The sequence below is a fragment of the Arachis ipaensis genome, chromosome B1 (assembly GCF_059453495.1).
Source record: "Arachis ipaensis isolate K30076 ecotype BB chromosome B1, ASM5945349v1, whole genome shotgun sequence".
In the NCBI taxonomy this organism is placed as follows: Eukaryota; Viridiplantae; Streptophyta; class Magnoliopsida; order Fabales; family Fabaceae; genus Arachis; species Arachis ipaensis.
This window is the reverse complement of record NC_142436.1, coordinates 2,039,163-2,065,404: the sequence shown is the minus strand read 5'-3', so window position 1 is coordinate 2,065,404 and position 26,242 is coordinate 2,039,163. Positions and strand designations below refer to the sequence as shown.

Genomic DNA, 26,242 nt, shown 5'->3' with positions numbered 1-26,242 from the left:
CTTAAACAATCAGGTTTTTAGATACAAGTGATGGGATAGAATCAACAAGGAGAAGAGTTGCAGATGCAGTCTTAAGACTCTTATTTAAGTGTTGTAGACTTATAGGTATTAATTTCTTATATTTTTCCATATATATGATGTGGAAATGCATTGAAGGCTTAAAATATATTCGTTTGTGAAGTGGCATTACAACATGTATACTTGGTTGTTAAAGTTTTCATATGAGAGCGTATATTCTGAATTTTCTATTGGCTCATTGGACGGCAAGTAATATCGTTGACTGGGTTGAGGCTTAATGGCAATGTCATGGATTGTGGCTACAAGCCTATAAATAATGTTGAAGAAACTTCAAGCCCCGTTTACATTCTCAGTTATTGTACACTGTAATCGAATTGTATATTATGGTTACTTAATAGTTAATAATAAGTAGGTTTCAATTAGTGATATAATTAATTTGTTTTGATGGCTAGGTTAAGGGTTGTATGGATGAGGTTTTAAGAAAGTTTTTTTTTTTTTTTTTCGAATTTTTTTTTTAAATTTTATAAAAAAATAAAAGTAATTTTATATTTGGGTATTTCATGTAAAAAAAAAATTTATTTATTAATTATGTTTGGATATAATAATATAAAAAATTTTTAATTTATTTATTATATGAATAATATTTTTTTAAAAAAAATATATTTTTTAGTGTTTTTATAATTTTATTTTTACTATTAAAAATTTATTAAATACACACAAAAAATTATTAAAAATTTTTTTTATCAACTTTAACAGTATCCAAATAAGTACTAAATGTTCCCCGTTTTACTTAACGGCAAGTCCAAAGCTATTGCATGAGCTATACGCCTATACCACTGTCACTTTCCAAAAGCAAAAACATTTCCCATATATATTTTTTTTTATCTGAAATTATAAATTTATTCATTACAAAACATCAAAAGCCTACTGCAGTACATAATCACGAGCTCCCAATGTTCTAAAACTCGAAATTCGGAGAGTAATAGAATTTGATACATCTATCCGGTGCGTCTGTAATACAGTAGTAGTCCATTAAACCACACATTTTTATTTTTAAAATTAAGAGAAAGTAATGTGTACTTCTCATACAGACCAGTGACCTTAATATACATTTTTATTTTTAAAGTGTTTTGCAACATTATCTAATTCTATATCATTTTTATATATGTAGTTTTAAGTTTTGAGAAAACTATAGTATCTTTTTAATAATAATAAAAAAAATTATGCTAACAAGTAACGATCAATTAAATCAAAGTTCTTTTGGATAATGAAATATAAGCAACACCTATGCTGACTCCATAAGCTTTTGTCGTTTTTGTTGTAACAAAAGTGACCTGAACTTCACACAAGTTTGGCCTTCACTCATTCCTAGCGTGTCATCTTTAGCAGATAAGGGTAAGATGATGAGTCTTCTTTTACTCTAGCTTATAAGCTTCAACTCTCTAATTTCTCGCTCTAATTTCTCTTACTTTCTTGTTGATTTTCATATTCTAGTAATCTCTTGTAGATTTTCAAACTTCTCTTCCAAAAAAGTATCCAACTTTACCTTTAATTTGTTTTGGGTCGACTCCATATTTCTCCTTCTTCTTTTGGTAATTGCCCTGAAAAACAAACAATGGAGTTTATGAGAACATTCATATTGAAACCAAACATGACAACACAATTATACTTTCCACCATTCACATCATCATGCTGTGTCAACAAAGTGAACAAACCTTATTCCTATCAAAATCCCAACAAGGATGATCTCTCATTGAAAATGAGCAAAAGGGTTGGTGTTTTTTTATCTGTAGCATCATTGATTCTGAGGACACAAAGCACAAGCGCGTTTGAGTTCAAGTTTGTGGCACCTGATCAAACAATTGAAGAAGCTGAGAGTGGTGTTAGAGGGCATGCACAGAATTTGTTACAAGTTAAGGATCTTTTGGAGTTAGAGTCATGGAAAGCAGCACAGAAGGAATTGAGAATGAGCTCAGCACTTTTGAAAAAGGATATATACACCATCATACAAAACAAGCCTGGAATTGAGAGGCCACCATTGAGGAAGCTCTACACTACTCTATTCAACAATGTTACTAGAGTAAGTCATGCTGAGATTAGGCAAATTCTTTAAGGTGTATTTTCAGTTTCATAGCTATCATGAATGAATGCTTGTATATGCATTCATTACCTAGTGGTCTTTTAATATAACTTTCTTTAAAAATTGAATTACACTACCTAAAGTGGTCTGAGCCCCTTCAACTAACTGCTTAATGCATAGTAGATTTTACAGATTCATCTTTCATATACATGGGTCAGAACAGAGAATTTTATTTTGATTAGAATGTCAAATTGATATTTTTGAAAGAAAAATTATGACCCATCTACTAGATGTTGCCTTTTTTATTTGGGGAATTGACTTGTGCATTATGTATTCAAGATTTAGAACAATGGCAAATGCCTTGTTAGGATCAATTTGACAAATCTGAGGTGATCTTTAAGCTGGATTTCTGATGAGCTTGCTTGAAAATTTTGTTGGAGAACTTTTTCATTAAGGGTATATTTCGTCGAGAGTAAAACTCAGGTGGAAATTTTACAAATCAAACTCATTCGTGAAATTTCTACCTGATTTTTATCCTGAACCGAACATACCCTTTTGTTGTGTAATTGTTTATCAATTGACTGTTATTAGTGTATGTTGATCGTTAATGCAGCTGGATTATGCAGCAAGGGATAAAGATATACCGGAAATTTGGCGGCGTTACGAGAACATTGTGGTGGCTGTGAATGACATTCTATCCAGAATATGATGATATCCTAGGATAATGGTAGATTGATTGTTCTAAGATATAAAGTAGTCAAAAAAATGGACTCAAATCTAGCTAAACAAAACAGGATCCTCTTAAATATTAAGGCGTTATTGGTTTTGATCATGTAAAGTTAGCTATGATTGTTGAAATTTGAATAGAATGTGATATCATCAGAATCATGGGTTTCAGTATGATTAGAAGCCATAAAAAGGGAAGAATACAGATATCAGTAATGTCAATTTTGGTATAGATGAATCTAAATATATCAGAAAAGGTAATGGCTGTGATAATTGAGGTTTTGATTAATATATCTATTGGTTACCTAAATATGTCTGAATATTTGTAATGGACAGTTGAATGATTGTATTTACTAGGGATGTGCATGGGTCGGGTGAATCTGGGTTTGATGTGACCCAGACTCGACCCGAAATATATATATCGGGCTTATTTATTAGACCCGAACCCGGTCCTAGACCCGATGAAATCTATACACTTTCGGGTCACGATTATACCGGGTGAAAACCGGACCGTTAACATTACATTACATTGATACCTTCTTATAAGTTAGCATGTGCCAATGAGTAATAGCTCAAATGACATAGTCTTTCCATACTCAATTAAGAGGTTGCGGGTTCGAGTCTCCTATCTTTGGTAAAAAAAAAAAAGTTAGCATGTGAAAATATTCAAATTTTCAAGACTCCAACCATTATTTGACATGGTAAAATTCACTTAGAAAAATATAACAAGAACCAACTCTTCTCTAAAATTAAAGCATAACCATAATCAATACTAATATTGTCTAATAATACCAAATTTTAAATTAATATAAATAACACAATATTATGCATTAGTTTAAAATTTTATACATTTTAAACATAAAACATTAACTTATAGTCTTATAATAACTAATAACACAAAATATTAAGGTTTACAATACTTAAATTCCACATAAGAATAGTCATTATCCATCACTAATAACACAAAATATTAATTGTGTATGATGACCGGGTCACCGGGTCAATTTCGGGTGACCCGAGCCATGGCCCGGACCCGACCCGAAATAATGACCGGGTCTATTTTTGAGACTCTTACCCAACCCTAGACCTAGTGAAATCACACCAAAATAGCCTCTAAAATGTTCGGAGCCGGGCCAGATCTTCGGGCCGGGCCAGGCCATGCACACCCCTAGTATTTACTTGTAAATTTCTCACCTCCAAGTCTCATTTTGATACATTATACCTAAATCAATCACATTTCAAAGTTATTTTTTGTCTATTTTACTCTTAAAACTTTTTCTTTTCAAAAGCTTAACTCAAACCCTCCCAATATATCATATGGATATACATGTATATGTGGGATGGATATATTCATTATATTGTATAGTCTATGTTCAAAGAGTGTAGCATTCTGTGTCTGAATTTGATGTTCAAATAATAATAGGAACATAAAAGAAAAGAGCATAGAATCTGTTTGAGCTTTAGTTGAATTGTGTTAGTATTTGATCTTCAAAAAGGCATGGCTTGGCAATAGCTTAATTTTTTGTTTTTTTGTTTTTTTATTTTTTCACAGAATAATTAATTTTCCTTCTAACAGTGTTAAATGAAATTTTGTACTAGCTTAATTCATGGGTCATGGCCAAACCAAAATCCAACAATATTATAAATTCTATTGAGAATTAGATGGCGACTTTTTTATTTAGGTCTTAGTTTATTTTTTCCTTTGCATTGATTCGATTCTGTCTTAACCGTTGACCTTGAAGTCGTTGATGTCATGGTTTGTGTAAATAGACTTTACCTGAACGAAACTTAAATATTGTTTTTTCTTTAGTAATACTTAAGTTTTATATCCTATTCGTCAGATTCTTTTCAGGAAATATTAATAGTATGTCATTGAAAATACAGATTTTATTGTATTTTATTTCATTAGAAATTTCTAGAATTTAATTTATTACGTTTCTTCTATAATCTGCTAATTATTTTTCTTTTTTAATTTCACAGTAAATACATGTGATATATGATTTTCTGTTTAATTTCGCAGTCTATGACAACGTAATTGAAAAAAGTACACATAAATATAAATAATTTATTTTTAATACAAATAAAAAAATTTCATTTAAATAAAAAACCCTATGAAATATAATTATCTCAGGAATAAACATTTATAGTTGACTTTATTCCTATTATAGAAGTTGACTTATTTTGAGATTAAATATATTTTTTTTCTTAAAATTTGTTAATTTTAAAAACTCATAAGCTTTATTTTATTTTAATTTTATGTAAAAAAATTTTAAATTACATTAAATATATCTCTTGTAGCTAACTTCTAAAGAAATTTAAGACCGTTTCAACAATCGTTTTTAAACCTTTTGAAAATTTATCTATCAAAGATATATTTGATACAAATCGAAAATTTTTTAGACAAAATTTAAACAAAATAAAACTTAGAGATATATTTAAAATTTTTAACAATTTTTAAGAATAAAAAATATACTTTCACCTCTTTTTTTTCTAGTATTATATAAGAATTGAAGTTGAAATAAATAACTAATTAATCTGAGTTAGTTACCGAGTAAATAAGTCACCCTGCTACCACAAATTCTAACAGCTGTGGAAACATGGAGCATTATATTTCTGCATTTGGAACTTAGTGGAAGACCAAGACTTAATTAATGGCAAGTTGCAAGGGCAATGCATTCATCATCTTTTATCTTCTTTTGTCTTTGCATCATATAGGAATTGAAGTTGAAATAAATAACCAATTAATCTGGAATATGGACTCTGTTATAATAATAAGGTAGTGTTTATTTTTAAATATTAGAACTAAGATTGGAACTGAGTAGAGGACAATATTAGGTCTAATTGGATTGAGAAGGTTGGTATTATAAATGAGGAGTTGTCAAGCGGGTCATGTCCCTATTCTTTTGGTTATGGGCCACGCACTTCAACAAACCATGTTCATCATATGGTTTTTGGAAAATATGTGGAAATTTGATGATCTTGAAGTGAAAGGGAGTGTTAAGTGTAGAAATGTGACCAAAGTGATGAATGCTATATAGACTGAAAGTTGGTGGTGTTTTTTGTTATTTTATCTATCAATCCTGCCAACAACATTTTTATCAACTTCTGCCAACTCTTATTTATAACTGTATTTAATGGAAGTGTCTTTGTGAATGTGTCTAATAAAAATGTCTTTTTTATGACTGTGTTTAATAGAAGTGTCTTTATAAATATATTTTCTAGATGTGTCTCTTTATATATGTATTTAAAATATAATAACTAATTATTGTTGACAATAAGTTGGCAGATAATATGTCGGTACGCTATATTTTTTTTTTTTATCTTTTGATGTTGTCTTGATATATTGTTATGATATGTCATGTTAGTTTTAAAGTTGTTGGAATTGTTAGGGACGTCTGCAACTGTTGTAAGCTCTCAAATTTCTCTTTGGGAGTTTTGTGAGTTGTAAAATTAACAAAAAAAAAAATATTGTGTTTGGTGGTTAGATAAATTTCAAACATGAGTTTCAGTCGAGATACAAAATTTTAATCCTTGAGTATTTTTAAAAAGGGTTATGCTACGTGTACACTAAAATCAGCCATCAAAATTAGCTACCATTATAAAATACATGTTAAAATACAAATACGCATTGAAAATAAATTAAACCACACATATATTTATACACAAATACATTAATAGCTGATTTTAGTGTACAAATAACATTTCTCTTTCAAAAAATAAGGATACAAGAGATTTAAATTTCTGAAATTTTAATAATATTTTTTCTAAAATATTCTCATTTAATTTTTTAAATTCTAAATCTACTACTCAATTTTTATATTTATCTTAAACTAAACAATAAACATAATATTTAAACATAATTTAGTACAATATATTTTATATCAAACACAATACAAATATTTAATTTAATCTCAATATCTTAATTTTTGTCTCTCAATCACTGTCTTTTAATCTCAATCTCTTTTCTAAAAACAATCTAAAAGATCTCTATGGAACATGGAGCATTATGCCTGCAACTAGAACTTAGTTGAAGACCAAGACTTATTAATTGCAAGTTGCAGGGCCATGCCATTCATCATCTTTTATGTTCTTGTCTTTGCATTGTTGTCATGCTCTGTTGACCTTCAATTCCTTTGATGTCATGGTGCGTGTGGACCTGCCTACCCACGATTTCAGCTTTCTTTTTTGGATTCTAAACTTTTCATTATACTGAATTAATATAATCTTTTTTATTGGCCTAGTAATTAGTTTATTAGTCCACTTAAACAAGTGGACAGAGTTTAAATCCTTAACATGACCACTGTATATAATATTGTCGATTCATTGAAATTTTTAAATCCTTCAAGGAAGAAGAGGATTTGTTCTTTGCAAAGTGATTTCTACAATTCTACATAAAAATACGAATTACAATAAAAATACGATTGCTATTGTCAACATATATAAGATACAAATAATTTAAATATTACGAATTTAATTTCATATACTATTAATATAAAAGAATTTTATACAAATATTAAATTGAGTATGATCACATAATTAAAATTATTTTTCTAAAATTTATTATTTAAAAAATTGTTTGAAACATATGAACTTAATTAGAACACTCTGTATGAAACTAAGAAAATTTTTCAGAATACTTAAAAGGTGTTATCTATTTTAGTATATAAAATATGAGTCTCGCTAGGAAGACAATGAACTATTTGTACAATGTGTACAATAGGCTATTGAGTTACAAAATGAACATCCTCCATACTATCTAGAATAATCATCCGAGTACTAGAGATAATAAACATCTTCCCAAAAGTTTAAACTGATTTTGGAGTTCACCAAAGATCGAACTCTTGACTTTCAAACTCTTGCCTTTTCGGATCTAACACTCTAATACCATATCATATACCACTCATCCCAAAAATTTCAGCGGATGAAAAAAGGTAACACTAATAGTTATATCTCTAATACTCCTTAAATCTCCATTGTACACATTGTACAAATATTTCATTGGTTCCTCGTACTTTTCCATAAAATATCTATATATATAGTCCATACATCATTAATGAGATCTCTCTACGTTCACATATACATGCATAACACCCAACCAAACCCATAGATAATAATATCCCAACTTCTATAACCAAAACCATCAATAATTTTTTTCTCATCATCTTGATGATGTTTAATAAACCACTCAAACTCTTGGCCTTGACCTTAATCATATTATGGTCATGGTGGACTTCATTCCATTTCCATGGAGCATTAGGAGACCCCCAAACCCTTTTGCTCAACAAAGGTTGCAGCCAATACAACGCAACCAACTTGTCAAATTTCAACCAAAACCTAAACTCAACTTTGAGAGATCTTAGAAATCAAAGTAAGAGTATGGATTTTGGTACATCACACCATGCCGTAGGAGCGGATCCTGTCTACGGCATGTTTCAATGCAGGGACTACTTATCAAAGGCTGATTGTGCCACGTGTTTCTCTGTCGCGGCCGCCCAAATTCGCAATTGCTCCGCCGGAGCTAATGGTGCCCGGGTGATATATGATGGATGTTTCATCAGGTAATTCATACAAACTCCATCAACTATATGTTACAAAATAAATTCTTTAATGACGTCTAGAGTAAGAAAATTTAGATTTTCACAACTTTTTCTTTTGTCCACACCGTATATATGAGTTTACTACAGTTACAGTCCAATTATTTTTGTTCCTTTTTTTTTTTGTTTGTCAACATCACAAAACTCTTGAAATATTATGCATTTTCTTCTTTTATTTTTCTTCTAATTTTTCATCAAATTTAGAATTTACAAAGGAAGTAATATTTTACTTATAAAATTAAAATTAATGTTTAATTATTCTGTTTGTCTCTATAATTTTATCGAATTTGGAATTAAGTTTCTATATTTTTTTTAATGGGATCTCTATACTGCTTTTAATTTTGTAATTAGGTATTAGGTATTTTTTATGTCAAAAATATTAAAATTAACAACATATTTCTCCTAAAAATATGCGATCAAAGATCTAATTAAATTTTTAATTATAAATACTTTTAATTTATAAAAAAAATATTCAGTTAACTCTAATATTTTTATACTAAAAATATATAATTATAAAATCAAAAGTAGTATAAAAACTCAAATAAAAATAAAAATATAAGGATCTAATTAAAAATTTAATAAAATTATATGAATTAATAGAATAATTAGACCTAAAACTAATGGTAATAATAAAATGTATAACCAGTGTATTAATGTCTAAATATTAAGAAAGAAGAAAAAAATGTTTCAGAAATGAATCATTAACAGGCGATGATATAATAATGCATGATTATTTTTTTAGTTGAATTTTTTTTTTTTTTTTGAAATTTCTCATATAATATTATACTAATTTTTAGTATAACATGTTAGAGGATAACGAAATAAGATAATATATAGTTGATTTAATGGATTCTGTGTGCAACTTGCATGTTATTCCTATCGTATCATTAGGAATTTGATGAGATACCATTATCAATATTTTTATGTCATGCTTTATACACGTTACCAACATAATAATACATAGGTTTAATTATTCCGTTGGTCTCTATAGTTTTATAAAATTTTTAATTAGGTTCATATACTATTTTTTTTTTAATTGAATCCTTATACTAAATTTTTTTTTCAATTAAATCTTTCTTAGTAGTAATTAGCTTAATTTTATAGGGACCCAATTAAAAAAAAATTGGTATAGGACCTAAATAAAAGGAAAAAAAAAAGTATAGGGATCCAATTAAAAAAAAATTTGGTGCAAAGACTCAACTAAAAGAAAAAAAAGTATAAGAACCTAATTGAAAATTTCGCAAAACTATAGAGACCAACAGAGTAATTAAACCTAATACATAATACATTATTCTATATTTTATAGCCGTCTATACAGTATATATCGTCCAACAATATATTATTAATTATATTTGTCTATGTTGATGGCGCATAAATAAATTTATATGTGCAAGTTCAGACTTTGTTGCCATTGGTTATCCAAATGCGTTGACAAAAAATAGTAGTATATAGGAATATGATTAATAACTTACTTTTATATGATTAGATATAATAAAATGGAATGAGAGACAGAGTGAGGCAGAGTTTGGAACAATTATAGAAAGAAATTAAAGGAGGAGGGAAAGTGAAACTGTGGTGGGAGACAAGAGTTTTCTACCTAAAAAAAAATTTAAAATTTTTTTTCATGGCAATATTTATCCTTATCAATACATACGAAATATGAGTTTTTTTTGATAAATTATTTTGCAACTACTCTTTTCATAAGTGATTAACATATTTTTTTCCTAATAATATATCTAATTTTTAATAATATACTAATAGTATAAAATTATTTTATACTATAAAATAATAACACAAGTGTAATAGCACGGGTTATTACACGGGTCAAAAATAGAAAAAAAATGACCAGTACATTATGATTGATCTTCATGATTTGTAATATGTAAAATTTTAATAATATAAATATTTCTTTTGGTAATAATTATGTGTTGTGGTGCAAATTTTTTTTTATGTATTACTATTTATTCTTTTAATTCTCGCTTTCATTCAAAAATGAAAAAAAAATAAGATGTACATTATGAGATCAATTTACAATCCAATTACTTGATCATCTATATGGTCACCAAACAACCGAATACATAATTTATTCTCTAATTTATAAAATTTAACAAAGATATTGGTAAACATATTGGTTTTGCATTTATTTATATATTTTATTTATTTATGTTATATTTGTAATTATATTATATCTATTATTATCAATATATTTTTTTAAAAAATACCGTTAGTGTTAACACATGATGTATTAAATAAAGTAAATGATAGAAACACGTAACTATTTTCTTTTTCAGTCAAGATTCAGTAAAATACTGTAATTTAGACTTGCAATATCAATATATTAATAGTAAAGTAGAGAAAAAAATGTAATATTATATCAAAAAAAATTTAAATCATAATTGTAATTTATGATTGAAATAATAATTTAAATATTTTAAACGGAATAATTTTATTTAGAGAATTCATAATTCAAACATAATTTTTACACACTTAATAGCTACATTTGAGTTAATACATTTAATACTATATTTAAAAAAACACGAACAATCTACATCAAATTATTTATTTATTAATTAAATTTTTATAATTTAAATTAATTTTAATAAAATAATTTAAAATTATAATTTCAATCTTATCACGTGCGAGTAATTTAACAGATAAACACACTACTTTATTACTCATATTTTATTAAAATATAAAATTTTGAAAATTAAATCGATCATAAACTAGTCAAGTTATAGATTTAAACATTCAATCGAAATTTAATTGAAATTGAACTAAATATAATAAAATAATATTTTTATATATAAAATATATAATTTTTTTAAAAAAATATATTTTTTATTATTATTTTAAATTAATTAATCATTAAAAAACTACACCAGTTAACTGGTTTTTAACCCATTTTTCTAGTTCTTTGATCGATTTATTGCCAACGGATTAAACCGTTTGGTTCAGTTCAATTCTCAGGTAAAATTTTTATACAGTTGTCAAATCGCATGCATCGTTAGTATAAAAGATAGTTACTTTTGCTAACATAATATTATTATGTAACTGGATGTATATACAAAATTATATTAAATTCATAATGTATCAAAATTAAGTTCATTTTTAATAAATATAAAATTAGTTTACATTTTTCATAATTGGAATTTCCAACATCACACTTAAATATTTTATGATCAAAATAATAATTCTTCTTTTAATGTATTTAGGTACGAAAGCAATGAATTCTTCAACCAAACAACTCTACCGGGTAACAGCATGATTTGTGGTAACAAAACTGCAAGTGGAGGATCAAATGCTTTCAATGGAGTTGCACAAAAAGTGCTACAAGATTTGCAAACAGCAACACCAAGAATTCCCGGTTACTTTGCAGCTACCAAGACACAAGTAGCCGGTGGCGGCGGCGGCGGCGCAATCTATGCCGTCGCACAATGTGCTCAATCCGTGTCTGAGGGAGGTTGTTCGGAATGCTTGAATGTTGGCGTAACCAACATTCAAAGTTGTCTTCCTAATACAGATGGTAGAGCATACGATGCTGGTTGTTTTATGAGATATTCTATGACACCATTCTTTGCTGATAACAAAGTTGTTGATGTCACACCATATTTGAAACAACAAGGTATATATACATTATAGAATTAGGAAAAATATAGGTAAATAATGAAAATATTAAACAATGTGAACAATGAATATATCGGATGTTCAATTCACTAGGTATGCGGATGGTTATTCTAATATTAAGATTTAGGTGAATAATTTGGAGTGTAGTGTGTTTTACTTGAATTGAGACAATTTTAAAACCCGTTATTCATGTTGTTCAAGAAAATCATTGGTTACCTAGCATAACCCATAGAATCATAATTTTTAGTAAAATTACAAAATTGTCCTTGAAAGATTTCGGTCGCAACAAAATTATATTAAAAAAGTTTTAGTTCTTCTATGAACAATTTTTCTTTAAACTATCGAAAATTGACAACTAAATCACTATGTATACATAATTATTTAGTAGTTGCTTTTAAGTTGTTTAGAAATATATTTTTTTAGTGATTTTTGGTAGATAATTTTATCATTTTACTCTTCTTTTAAATTTTCTTTGTATGCATAAATGTATATTTACAAACCATTATGCATCTAAAATACTAGATTTCTTGGAACTAATAAGGCAAATGTATGAAAATGAGTTATTTATTAAATATTTACTTATTTAGTAGTGGTGAAAATTTGTTTTTTTTCTTGATGTTATATTAATTACTTGGAAATGAGGTCAATGCAAAATTATATATATAATTATTTTTTCCCCTTTTTTCTTAGAAGGAGGAAATTCAAGCAACAACAAAGGGGCTATTATTGGTGGTGTTATTGGAGGTGTAGTACTTTTTATGATTCTCTTTGCATTGTTTGTGTGGCTTAGAAGAAACAAGAAATTACCAACAAGAGGTCCTAGAGGTGAGGCACTAATTATTGTGAAGTCTAATAATATATTTTGATGGTTCTTACTAAAAAAAAAATACAATGCCACATCATTTAATGTTTGGAAAATATAAATTATGCATGTAGAATAATTCATTTATTTAAGAGATTCAAAATTATTTACATGTTTTTTTTTATCAGGTGACATATTGGGAGCAACTGAGTTGAAAGGCCCAGTTACTTATAGGTATAAAGATTTAAAAAGTGCAACAAAAAATTTTAGTGATGAAAATAAACTAGGAGAAGGAGGTTTTGGAGATGTATACAAGGTAATTAATAACCATGTGTTTTTTAAGTATGATCTTTTGAGTAATTATTATGTTTATGGTATGTAGAGGTCATTATTATAATAATTTAAATTTATGTTTGCAGGGTACTCTGAAAAATGGAAAAATAGTTGCTGTGAAGAAATTGGCTTTAGGGCAATCAAGAAAAATTGATGAAAGTTTTGAAAGTGAAGTGAAGCTTATAAGTAATGTTCACCATAGGAATCTGGTTAGACTTCTTGGATGTTGTAGTAAGGGCCCAGAAAGAATCCTTGTTTATGAGTACATGGCAAATAGCAGCCTTGACAGATATTTATTTGGTAACTTATTTCTTTTTTCAATCTAAGTATTTTCTTAACTAAAATGTTGCATAAATAATTAATTTTAATAATTATAGATAATTAATTATATACAAATAAGTAACAGATTATAACCAAATCATATTGGTTTATTGATTAACTCACTAGCCCGCTTAAGTAAGTGTTGAGGGTTTGAATCCCGCCTTATGCATGCAGCAACTAGGGCTGGAAGTGAGTCAAGCCAGCTCGAGCTCGGCTCGTTAATAGCTCGATAAGCTAAGCTCGTGAGCTGGTGAGTCAAGCTTGAGCCTGAAATTGAGCTCATAAATTAAATGAGCCGAGTTTGAGCTTGGATAAGCTCGGCTCATTAGCTCGTGAGCTGACTCGATTATATATATAATTATTAATACACATATCCTATATGCATCTAGTCTATACTTTTAATATTATATATATACATATGAAATAGTAATATATAATTATATATATTAATGATCTTAATTATTTAAAATTTTATATTTATTTATTACATATAATTTTGATGTAAGACATAAATAAAAAAATTATATTTATTGATAGATAACCAATAATTGTTCTTTTCAAATATTTTTTTAAAATATATAAGTTATAATTTATTGATATAAAATTATAGATTATGTATTTATGTTTCTATTATTTGAGCCAGCTCGTGAGTTTGAGTCAGCTCGTGAGCTTTTGGTGAGCCGAGCTTGAGATTAAGAAATAGACTCGATTGTTAATGAGTCAAGCCGTGAGCTAAGCTCAATTTTGGTGAGACGAGCTTGAGCTTGGTCTAGCTCGGCTCAGCTCGGCTCATTTCCAGCCCTAGCAACAACCCATTGGCCAGCGATAAACTCTTAAATAGAGCTCAGAACTATGGCAAATTAGTCTTTGACCTGTCAAGTTGAAAGATACTGTGAAAAAAAAAAAAACAAAAAAAGTAACAGATTATGAGTTTCTCATAATATTATTTATCTAACATTTTTTTTTGTTGTTTTTAAATTTTGATCATTATACATAAAAAAAGAAATATGTATTATAAGGCTCACATAACAAGCTCAAACTAATATGCCTTTATAGTTTTCCTTTTTATTGACCATTTATTTATTTATTTTTTAAAATTAGGTGAGAAGAAGGGTAATCTGAATTGGAAACAAAGGTATGATATAATTGTAGGCACAGCAAGAGGTCTTGCATATCTACATGAGGATTTCCATGTTTGTATCATACACAGAGATATAAAAACTAGCAACATACTATTGGATGATGATCTTCAACCTAGAATTGCTGATTTTGGTTTAGCAAGGCTTCTACCTGAGGACAAATCTCACCTTAGCACAAAATTTGCAGGAACTTTGTAAGTCAAAACTCAAAACAAATGCAATAACCACACAAATAATTTCAAGGTTTAATTATTCTGTCGGTCTCTATAATTTTATCGAATTTTTAATTAGGTTTCTACATTTTTTTTTCTTCTCAATTAAGTTCCTAAGACCCTACAATGACAAAAACGTTGAAATTAATGGAATATTTTGTTAAATTATACAGAATATTCAGTCAAGTGATAGGTATATTCATTTTGTTTAATAGAATATTCCGTTAATTCAACATTTTTTGTTACGACAGGAACTTAATTACAAAATCTGATATAATATAAAGATTCAATAAAAAAAATATAGAAATCGACAGAATAATTAAACCTAATTTCAAAGACATTTATTTTTTAGTGTGATAAGATATATTCATTTATCAATTATATATAAAATTGTGTAATTAATTGACAGAGGATATACAGCACCTGAATATGCAATTCATGGTCAATTATCAGAGAAAGCTGATGCTTATAGCTATGGTGTTGTGGTCCTGGAAATTATAAGTGGTCAAAAGAGTAGTGAATTGAGAGATGATGCCGACGGTGAATTTCTCCTTCAAAGGGTATGCAATTTCAAAGAATTAAACCCAACTTGGATATTAAGGATTATTTGATTTGTGAAAAAAAAAAATAATTGTTAGTTTTTTTTTTCTAAGACTTTGTAGAAAAAGAAAAATAAAACTAAAAAAATTAAAACAACTTCATTTGTTTACAAATTTTTTTAAACAGCTAAAACTAAAATAAATTGTTAAAAATAAAAATAAAAATTTTTTTACAAATCAAACAATTCTAAAAATTTTCTAAACAATTTAAAGCACTCTTTCATAATAAATTTTTTATTATTTAAGTAATTAGTCTAAACAGTTACTATTATTAGTTTAAATAGTCTATAATACATTAGCAAATCACCTTTTATAAAAATCATGTAGGCTAATTATTTAAATAGTTAGACAGCAATTAAAAATTTTTAATGGTAGCATTTGTTTTGAGGTACTGAGATAGAGATTGAGAGACTGAGATTCAGTATCATGTTTGTTGGTTCAGAGACTGGTACTAAAATTTCTGTCTCTGTCTTCAAAATTTCAATATTTCAGTACCTCCAAAAAGTAAGAACACAGGGGACTAAAATTTTTAGAGATAGAGACCGAAACTTTAATAACATTTTATACCTAAAATACCCTCATTTTAATTAATTAATTCTAATTTTATCCTTTATACAAATTAAATTAGAGTTTCATTCTTGTTTCAATTTCTGTCTCCTATTTTGTACCAAATAGAATATTGAGATTTATTCCAATCTCTGTCTCTTAGTCTCTGTCTCTCAGTCTCACAGTCTTTCCGTCTCTATCTCTCCATCGAACGCTAAGGGACAAAAGCAACATTTACTGTAACTATTATAACTTTGGTTGTAACAATAATTACTGAACAGGCATGGAAACTGTATGAGAAAGACATGCACTTGGAGCTAGTGGACCCCACATTGGACCCTGAAGACTATAGTTCAGAAGAAGTAAAGAGAATCATAGAAATTGCTTTGTTGTGCACTCAAGCATCACCTTCCACAAGACCAACAATGTCCGAGGTGGTTCTCTTACTCAAGAGTAAGAACTTATTGATGGAGAATATGATGAGACCTACTATGCCTGTCTTTGTTCATTCTAGTAATGTTAGGTCTCAACATGACACATCTACTTCAACTGCTTCATCATCTGTGTCTGCATCCAAAGCTACAGTTTCCACTTCAGTACTATCTGCTCGTTGAATAACTGAATATATGCATGTGTCAAAAGAAGAAAAAGGATGAAGGTTTTTAATTTCTTTCTTTAGTGTTCTTAGGATTGTACATTAAAATATTAAGTAATAAATACTGATATGTTATATAGTGTTTGTTTTGTTCATAGTATGATATATTAATGATATATAAATTTTAAAAATATATAAAATATACCTATTTAATGTCTTATAAAAAATAAAGAGTTAAGGCACAAATATTAGATTTGAGATTTAGATTTTTAATACAATTTTGTATTTTTTAAAATTTTTTACATTTTATTTTGGACCTTCATCATTTTTATCATTAATAACAATCGAGATAAAATTAATTTTTAATGACAAATATATCTATATTTTTGTCTTTCTATTAGTATCTTAACAATTAAACAGATTATATATATTTGTGTACATTTATTATATATGGTATATCTGTCTTTATCACTTGATATATTTGATTATCATCAAGCATTGTGATCTAAAGCCAACAAGTTATAACTCAAATGACAGAGACTCTTCATACTCACTTAAGAAGTTGCGGGTTCGAGTCTCACTCCTAACTTTGAAAAAAAAAAATACGTGCATCCAATTACCTAATATCATATTAGTAAAAGTAACTACATTTTACATTGTGCATCAAAATTAAACTCTTGATATATATACCCTAATAAACTCTAAAATATGAAGCACAAATAGCAACGGTTTTGAGGCCAAATTGCGACAATTTTAAAGAACCATTGTCATTATCTGCCGTTTTTTTAGTGAATCATAATCATCTTGCTGATACTATAGAAGTGGAGACAGTAGCATTGGAAGTGGTTGTAGAGGAACCACCGGTTGAAGCAGAAATATCTCCTCTGGCTTTCATATTTGACTCAACAAACACCGGCATTGAAGGTTGCATATTCTCAAATAAGCCTTTGCTTTTTAGTAACATAACTACTTCAGACATTGTTGGCCTCATTGATGCTGATGCTTGAGTGCACATCAATGCAATTTCCATTATTTTCTTCACTTCCCCTGTTTCATATTCACTAGCTTCTATGCTTTTGTCCACTAACTCCATGTGCATTCCTTCCTCATGCAGTTTCCATGCCTATTAAATTTGAAAATGCAAACATAAGCCAAAATGTTTTGAAGGAATACAAGGTTTAAATAAGTTAAACTTTTCAAGAACCGAATCCAATATATATTAGCAAAGGTGAAAACTCAGGTGCAGTCGACTTCACGTGAAGTTGATAATTGAGAGTCGTTAGATGATTTGACTGATTTGACTAAATTTTTATCTAACGACTCTCAACTATCAACTTTACGTAAAGTCGATTGTACCTGAGTTTTCACCATTAGCAAAATCTTATTTAAATTAAAAGAAAATATATGAAAAATTTTCTTACTCGTTGAAGAAGATATTCATGTCCATTATCATCAACCTTCATTTCAGTACTCTTTGGACCACTTATAATTTCTAGGACTACAATGCCATAACTATAAGTGTCTGCTTTTTCTGATAATTGGCCATGAATTGCATATTCAGGTGCTGTGTATCCTCTGACAAATTCATAAAAATTATATCATAGTTAAATAAAGTATAAACTCTTCTTGCAAAATAAATGTATCTTTGATAATGAGAATAATGATTTATTTACATTCAAATTATTTAGTAGAACCTAACATTTAATTTTCTTGATATAAGATTTTTTTTTTTCACTTTCTCAATTAAAGAAATAATGCTCTTTTTAATTAGATGAGTCTCTTTTTCCTTCTAAAATAAAGATTCATGGAAACAAATTAAAGGATATTTTTTTTTTCTTTTTTCACATACATATAAGGTTACTAAACAAATATAATAAATAGGACAAACATTTACAATAAACAAGCTTATTAAAATATTTTCAAGCATGATAATTTTGGGTATATCCCCAAATAAGTCCTTGAAAATTTTAGCATCGAATATTTTTGTTTTTAAAAAAATTTTATTATATTGAGATCATTAAACTTTACAAAAATAAAATATATAGATCTTTTCGTCACATTTTTAAGGATTTATTTGTCCATATAAAGATAACAGATTTCACTAATAAGAATTTATATATGTTATTTTTGTAAAGTTTAAAAATTTCAATGTAATAATTTTTTTTTAAAAATAAAAACATTAATTACGAAATTCTTTAAGAATCTATTTTAAGATATACTCTATTAATCAACTTACAATGTTCCTGCAAATCTTGTGCTAAGATGAGATTGATCCCCTGGAAGAAGTCTAGCCAAACCAAAATCAGCAATTTTAGGTTGAAGATCATCATCCAATAGAATATTTCCACTCTTTATATCTCTGTGAATAATAGAAACATGGAATTCCTCATGAAGATAGGCCAATCCCCTTGCTGTCCCTAAAATTATGTCACAACGTTGTCTCCAATTCAGGGAGCCTTTCTTGTTACCTGCCTCACAAGTGCAAAAACAGAGTATACGTTTAGAGAATGTAAGGCTCTTTAAAAAATAAGTTTAATTATTTAGTTGGTTTCTATAATTTTGTTAAATTTATAATTAAGTTTTTATATTTTTTTATTTAGATTTTTACATTATTTTTAATTTAGTAATTAGGTCATTTTCATATTAAAAACGTTAAAATTAATATTTCTATAAAAAAAATATGTAGTCAAAGATTTAATTAAGTTTTTAATTGTAGATACCTTCAATTTGTAGTTAATTCCAACATTTTTTATACTAGGAAGGATTTAATTATAAAATTAAAAATAGTGTAAAAACTCAATTGAAAAGAAAAAAAAAAGTATAAAAACCTAATTATAAATTTAGTAAAATTATAGAAATTAATAGAGTAATTAAACGTTAAAAAAAAAGGGTTATGCTAGGTAACTAATAAACAACATCAACAATGGACTCTAAAATTGGCCCAATTCAAGTAAAACACACTACACTCCAAATTACTCATATAAATCTTAATATTAGAATAACCATTCGCACACCTAGTGAATTGAATATCTGATATATCTATTATTCACATTATTTAATATTTTTATTGTCTATCTATACTTTTTCAAAAAAATAACAATTAAATAGTTAGCATGATTAGTAAGTTATTATCTTTAAATTTTAATTATTTATCAAAGATATAATAAAACAGAGCATTAAAATTTATCTAATTAATAAACAATACAATACTCCTTATGTTGTAAGTAAGTGTTTAAGGAAAGTAGTTTAGTTTAGTTTAGAGCCCTGTTAGAGAGTAGGAGAAGCTTTTTTTTTTTTTCATGAAAAGTCATTCCATTTTAAAGAAAAAGTTTTTAACTTTTTCAAAGGTTAATTCACAGTTTTTTAAAAAAGTAGAAATATATGACTTCTCTCCTTTTTTATAAGTTATTCTATCACGTCTTAAAAAAATTAACTTCAAAACAAAAAAGATCTATTTTCATTTTTTGCTCTGTGAAAACTTTTCTGTTTCTGCCACCACCATTTTTACACAAGGTTCCATATGCTAGAAGTACTAGCATTCTACTATCATTTTCAAGCAATGTTCCATCTGCTAGAGGTACTGATCCTCCACCACCATTTTCATATAATGTTCCATCTAAACCACCTACTGCATATATTCTTAGATTTTTTATCATTTTACCACTCTATTTTTATTATTAAATTTGTATTTAACATTATGTGCAGTATGAAATCCCAGTTTTAATTTTATTTTTTATCACACGTGATTTTATTCTTATATAACTTGTTATTATTTATAGTTTGTTATAGCAAGTACTTGACCCAAATAAAGGAGGAGGGAGTTTTAATAGGAGTAAAAAAAAGCAATAAAATATACATTGACACACATTTTATATTTGTTTTTTATTTTCACCTACCATATCATACACAATAAAACAGCAAACACTAACTACACAATAATTTTTTTGGCATTGCCATCAAGATTATTGTAAATTAGAATTTTATTACTATTCATCACATACAAAAACACCGTTATTAGATTATGTAAAATCAATATTTAATATTAAAAAGAATTTGTTATTTTAATATTTATTCTCTTGTATAAAAAAAATTATAATTTTTGAGTTATTTATCCAAACTTATAACTTTAAAACAAGTACTTTTATAATTAAAAATTCAAATACAAAATAACCTATTTATAAGTTACTATTAATAAAAGTCCCTATACAGTTATACTTGAAGCGACAGTGTTGATTTAATTCAATTAATTTAGTTACTAAAATTACTAAATATAATAAAACGACGTTGTTTCATTCATCCATACAAATTTAAGTTACTAGGTTTAGTAATATAAAAAATTAAATTAAGTATTTTCTAGTATAGTCCTAACTCCTTAAAGATTAAAGTAACCATTTACTCAAAAAATAAATTATGGAGTAATAAAATGCATAAATGAGAGATGGATGTAGGTTATTACCAAATAAGAATCTGTCAAGGCTACTATTTGCCATGTATTCATAAACAAGGATTCTCTCTTGGCCTTTACTACAACAACCAAGAAGCCTCACCAGATTCCTATGGTGCACATTACTAATCAGCTTTACTTCACTCTCAAAATGATCTTCCATTTTGTCAGTTTGCCCCAAAATCAATTTCTTCACTGCAACAACTTTCCCATTTTTAAGAGTACCCTGCTTAATAAATATGAATATTATCAAAGTTTAAAAATGAAAATGGTTTATTTTAAAAAGATTTAATTATTCCGTTGATCCCTATAATTTCATCGAATTTTTAATTAGGCTCTTTTTTTCTTTTTAATTGAATCTCTATATTATATCAGATTTTATAATTAAGTTCCTGTTGTCACAAAAATATTGAAATCAACTGAATATTCTATTAAACAAAATAGAATACAGTTAAGTGTTAGGCATATTCATTTTGTTTAATAGAATATTATGCTAATTTTAACGTTTTGTCACAACAGAGACTTACTTACAAAATTTAATATAGTATAGTGATTCAATTAAAAAGAAAAAAAATATATAAAGACCTAATTAAGAACGGAATAATACTATGGGGACGATAAAGTAATTAAACCTTTTAAAAATTATCTTATTTTTCTTTTAGATTCTTTGAGCATGATCTTAATTGAGTAAACTTTTTTTTTCCAATTTGGGTACTCTTGTATTAATAATCTCTAGAAGATGTGATTAATTTTCTAGAATCCTTAATAATTAAAAAAATATAAAAAAGAAACTTAAGTTTACCTTGTACACATTACCAAAACCTCCTTCTCCTAATTTATTTTCTTCACTGAAATTTTTTGTTGCAGCTTTCAAATCATTATACTTGTAATTAACTGGACCTTTCAACTCGGTTGCTCCCAATATATCCCCTGCCAATATGTGAAAGCATGAATTGCTTAACAAAATAAAAATAAAAATAAAAATAAAAATAAAAACATTAAATTAAAAAATTCTTGATTTTCTAATTGTTTTACCTCTAGGAACCCTTTTGGGTTTTTTGGAATGTCTATACCATGCAAATAATGCAAGAAGGATCACAACAAGAACTACACCTCCACCAACACCACCTATAATGGCCCACTTCTTGCTTGAACCTCCTACATTCAAAAGGGGGAAAATTAATAGTGTCAAAAGTTATTAGTTTAACTTAATTAATTAGAGGTTAAAATCTTTCAAAAATATATTTCTAATCATAATTCATATATATAAATAACAAAAAATGTTGATTTCTTTAGTGATGATTTAAGATATTAAATATATTTAAATATTTTTGTGTAGAGGCTAAAATAATACCTACAAAGACGTTTACATCAACATTTATATAATTACTCGACAACTAAAATATAAACAAATGATTGTGATTGTACAATATATTTTTTCCTTTAATTTAAGTTAATTACATATAGAGACGAATTCATGTATAATATTGTGGGATAAATATCCCGTTAGAATTTAGAATTTTTTTTATATAATAATAATATTTATTTGTTCTAATTATGTTATGAAATTTAATACTATTAGTTTAAATTATTATAAAAATTATTTTCTTATTATACTTTATCATTACTATTAGGGCTGTCAAATGGGCTATCCCGACTCATTTATGTGGGTTAAATGGACTAGACTGTTTAAGTCTACTTTATTTGTGGGCCATGATTTTTCAATCCGAACTGTTTATGGTCAATCTAATGGGTTAAACGGACTAGCCCGTTTATCCTTTTATTTTATTTTTTGAAAAATATTTTAATAAAAAATATCATTTTCAAAAACCTTTAAAAAATAATATTTTTTTAGTTGATTGGTTGGATTTTCGGGTCGAATATGGAGAAATATCGGCTAAAAGTGCTACTTTTTTTAAAAAACGTAAAAAAAAAATTAAACGAGCCACCCATTTAGCCTGCAGATTAGCCCATTTAACCGTCATCTTTTTCGGGTTAATCGGACTCAGCCCGTTTAGTCCAAAATTTAAACGGGCTTAATTTTAGAGGCAAAACTCGTCCATTTAAATAGATGTTTAGCCCATTTTAACGGCCTAATTACTATCAAATTTTTTAATATTTATGACCATATTATTAGGGGTGGAAATAGGCGTAACTTGTTATAGGCTATTTATTATAAAATAAAATTAAAGATATTAAATATATTTAAAAAATTGTATAAAAAAGCATATATACCTTGTGTCAAGTATGGAGTGATATCAATGGTTTGATTATCAGCAAAAAAAGGAGTCTGTGAATATCTCATAAAACAACCAGCATCATAAGCCCTACCATCAGAATTAGGAAGACATGTTTGCAAATTGTTGTATCCAACATTCATGCATGCCAAACAATCACTTTGAGTGGCAGTTTCAACACACTGTGCAACAGCATAGATTGCACCACCATTATTATTATTAGGCAATTGTGTCTTTGTGGCAGCATAAAATCCTTTGATTTTTGGTGTTGCTGTTTGGAGATTCATTAGAGCTTCTTTTCCAGCTGAACCAAAATCATTGCCTCCTTTTCCTGTTTTGTTCCCACATTTTACACCATTCCCAGGTTCAGTTGTTTGGCTGAAGAAGATATTGCTCTCATACCTTATATATACATCATGTTAAATCACAATCATAATTATTAGTATTAACTTTCCTTTTATTTGCATATATCTTTTTTCTATTTTTATTTTATTTATCTTATATTAATTTTTTTTTTAGAATTTAATAAAGATAGAAAAAGACACATAAATAATTTGTAAATTACAAAAAATAATTCGATTATAACATGTGTATATAGATGTATTAATTTTGAAACTCATAACTAATTTATAAACAAAATGAAAATATTTGGTAACTAAAGAAAATTAGCCAAAAACAGCCATAACTTATCTTATTTAGCATTTGTTGCGACAATTAATGAATATTAAATAAGGTAAATTCTGGCTGCTTTTTTTTTTGTCTCCCTAGCATTACCCCAAGCAAAATTACTATAACATAAAGAAAAACGTTTTCCTAACATGATATGTAGTAGGTTAAATAGGAGAAAATAAAAGAATAAACAAATTAAAGTAACTTTTAAGAAATCATTAAAAGTAAAAACCTTATTTTCATTAGATAAAATTATTTCTCATCACCATGAAAATAAAAAAGAAAGACACATTATTTTTATTTAAATTAAAATTAAACAGGCCTAATTTAAATCTAAAAATTAATCAAAAGGATAAAAAATATCTTATATTTATCAATCATATCAAAATTATATTATTAAAAAAAATAAAATTTATAATAATCTTCTTTTAAATAAGATGGAAATTCAGGTACAGACATGCAGTCAACTTCATATAAAGTTAATAACAAAAAATCGTTAAATGATTAATAAATTTAATGATTTTTATCTATTAACTTCGCATGAAATTAATTGCACATGAGTTTTTACGTTCAAATAGCATATCAGAGACATATACCTGAGGAAGCAACCATCATAGATGACTCTGGCACCATTACCATTTGAACAATTCCGAATTTGAATGGTAGCGTTGTTGAAGCAACTAAGACAATCCCTTTGGGAAAGATAGTTTCTGCACTGAAACATTGTGTATGTGATAACCTCTCCCCTCGCTTCTTGTGCAGTTCCAAAGTGCTTGCTTTGATTCACTATATCACTTCTAAGCTCCGAAAACGTTCCATTGATGTTGGCAAAGAAGCTTCTCAAGTTGGTTTCGTTGTATGAACTGCACCCTTGGTTTATTAGATTCACTTGAGGATCTGCAACAACAACTGCACCGTGAAGATGCCATGTCCACCACCACCATATTAGGGTTATGGCCACTACCTTAAGTTGCAACATCTTTACTTTTTTTTTTTTTTTCAGTTCTAATATATGAGAGAGAATATACTGTTATATATCAAGAAATTAAACTGGGCTTAGCTTGTATTTTTGGCTTTGCCTTCTTATATGTATATGTGTGGTGGTCTATATTTGTATATAATTATATCTTCAAAAATGTTTTTATATGTGTGGTCGGTGGTATATAATTTTTGGCTTTGCCTTCTTATATATATGTGTGTGGTGGTATATATTTGTATATAATAACTTTGTATTTTGTCTCTCTTACCACTTTTGAGAAAGTTGTAATAATCATTAATCAAAGTTAAAATAAATTTCGGTAATATAACTATGGAGATGTTTGATAATAAAAAAAATAGTCAAAATTTATCTTATTTATAATATTTATTAATTATTGTTAAAATTAATAAATATTAAATAAAAAATTTAATTTTTTTTTTGTGTTTTCTTAATATTATTATATCACTATATATATACCGTTATTATCAGTATAAAATGTTAGTTTTTTCGGGAGAAATATCAAATATCAGTCAAAAATTATAGTGTAAAAATATAATGTTTTATTTTTTATTTATCAAATGTAGAGATAATAATTAATTTAGTCTTGAATTTTTATCGGATAATCAAATTGGTTCATGAGTTTTAAAACTGATAAACAATTTAGAGACCAATTCAATTAATTATCGGGTGAAAATTTAGATACCAAAATGATTGTAATCTCTCAAATATATGGCATAGTTATGACTTATGTATCTTGGTTATACCAATGCATGCAACTTAATATTTTATATATATATATATATATATATTAAAATTAACTGTTAAAATTATTAGAATATTGTTATTCTACATGATAGAAACAAGAGACTGAGAGAATAATATGAAAAGTGTATTATTGAGTTGTGTATGAGGTACAATATACAAGGAGTATTTATAGGTGCTAAATGAATCAAAGTAATAAAGACATAGAATCCTACAATTAATGTACAAATATGCTATATAAATATAGACGATGCTAATTGATCTAAATTGATTCTAATGATTCTCTAACATTCCCCCCTCAAACTCAAGTGGGAGCTAAGGATATCAACTTGAGTTTGGATAACAAAATCCGAAAGCGAGTCGGGTGATGAGCTTCCGTGAAAATATCAGCAGTCTGATCCAATGTCCCAACAGCAATGAGACGAACAGCATCAATAAGGATTCATTGCCGAACAAAATGACAATCAATCTCAACGTGTTTGGTGCGTTCATGAAACACATCATTATGGGCAATCTGAATAGCACTGCGGTTATCACAAAAAACATCAGTAGGGGACAACTG

General features: G+C 27.4%; 3 protein-coding genes across 3 annotated transcripts; 2 read left to right on the top strand and 1 right to left on the bottom strand.

Moving 5' to 3' along the window:
- The first annotated feature begins 1,498 nt into the window (after positions 1–1,498).
- Positions 1,499–2,998, top strand: PQL3 (PsbQ-like 3). Its single transcript, XM_016318089.3, has 2 exons — positions 1,499–2,098; positions 2,712–2,998. Exons 1-2 carry the CDS (start codon positions 1,634–1,636, stop codon positions 2,805–2,807), a joined length of 561 nt encoding a protein of 186 aa, XP_016173575.1. The 5' UTR covers positions 1,499–1,633; the 3' UTR covers positions 2,808–2,998.
- A 4,892-nt stretch (positions 2,999–7,890) lies between these two features.
- LOC107639641 (cysteine-rich receptor-like protein kinase 2) lies at positions 7,891–16,744 on the top strand. The gene is made up of 8 exons (XM_016343226.3): positions 7,891–8,382; positions 11,631–12,040; positions 12,733–12,867; positions 13,033–13,160; positions 13,264–13,477; positions 14,600–14,831; positions 15,259–15,409; positions 16,276–16,744. The coding sequence occupies exons 1-8, from the start codon at positions 7,991–7,993 to the stop codon at positions 16,606–16,608; spliced, it is 1,995 nt and encodes a 664-aa protein (XP_016198712.1). The 5' UTR covers positions 7,891–7,990; the 3' UTR covers positions 16,609–16,744.
- Positions 16,745–17,177: 433 nt separating this feature from the next.
- Positions 17,178–25,121, bottom strand: LOC107644176 (cysteine-rich receptor-like protein kinase 2). The gene is made up of 8 exons (XM_088500805.1): positions 24,536–25,121; positions 23,269–23,672; positions 22,069–22,191; positions 21,836–21,963; positions 21,046–21,259; positions 18,826–19,057; positions 18,011–18,164; positions 17,178–17,712 (listed from the first exon to the last, which is right to left on the bottom strand). The coding sequence occupies exons 1-8, from the start codon at positions 24,916–24,918 to the stop codon at positions 17,389–17,391; spliced, it is 1,962 nt and encodes a 653-aa protein (XP_088356931.1). The 5' UTR covers positions 24,919–25,121; the 3' UTR covers positions 17,178–17,388.
- Positions 25,122–26,242: the final 1,121 nt, after the last annotated feature.

Bases quoted from the DNA above. Each gene is read 5' to 3' on its own strand.
- LOC107644176 (XM_088500805.1), bottom strand. From the start codon at position 24,918: ATGTTGCAACTTAAGGTAGTGGCCATAACCCTAATATGGTGGTGGTGG. The intron at 23,673-24,535 runs GTATATGTCTCT...TGTATATATAAG, and splicing joins TATGATGGTTGCTTCCTCAG to GTATGAGAGCAATATCTTCT. The intron at 21,260-21,835 runs GTAAACTTAAGT...TTTATTAAGCAG, and splicing joins GTTTTGGTAATGTGTACAAG to GGTACTCTTAAAAATGGGAA.
- PQL3 (XM_016318089.3), top strand. From the start codon at position 1,634: ATGGAGTTTATGAGAACATTCATATTGAAACCAAACATGACAACACAA. The intron at 2,099-2,711 runs GTAAGTCATGCT...TCGTTAATGCAG, and splicing joins TATTCAACAATGTTACTAGA to CTGGATTATGCAGCAAGGGA.
- LOC107639641 (XM_016343226.3), top strand. From the start codon at position 7,991: ATGATGTTTAATAAACCACTCAAACTCTTGGCCTTGACCTTAATCATA. The intron at 8,383-11,630 runs GTAATTCATACA...TAATGTATTTAG, and splicing joins TATGATGGATGTTTCATCAG to GTACGAAAGCAATGAATTCT. The intron at 13,478-14,599 runs GTAACTTATTTC...TTTTAAAATTAG, and splicing joins CCTTGACAGATATTTATTTG to GTGAGAAGAAGGGTAATCTG.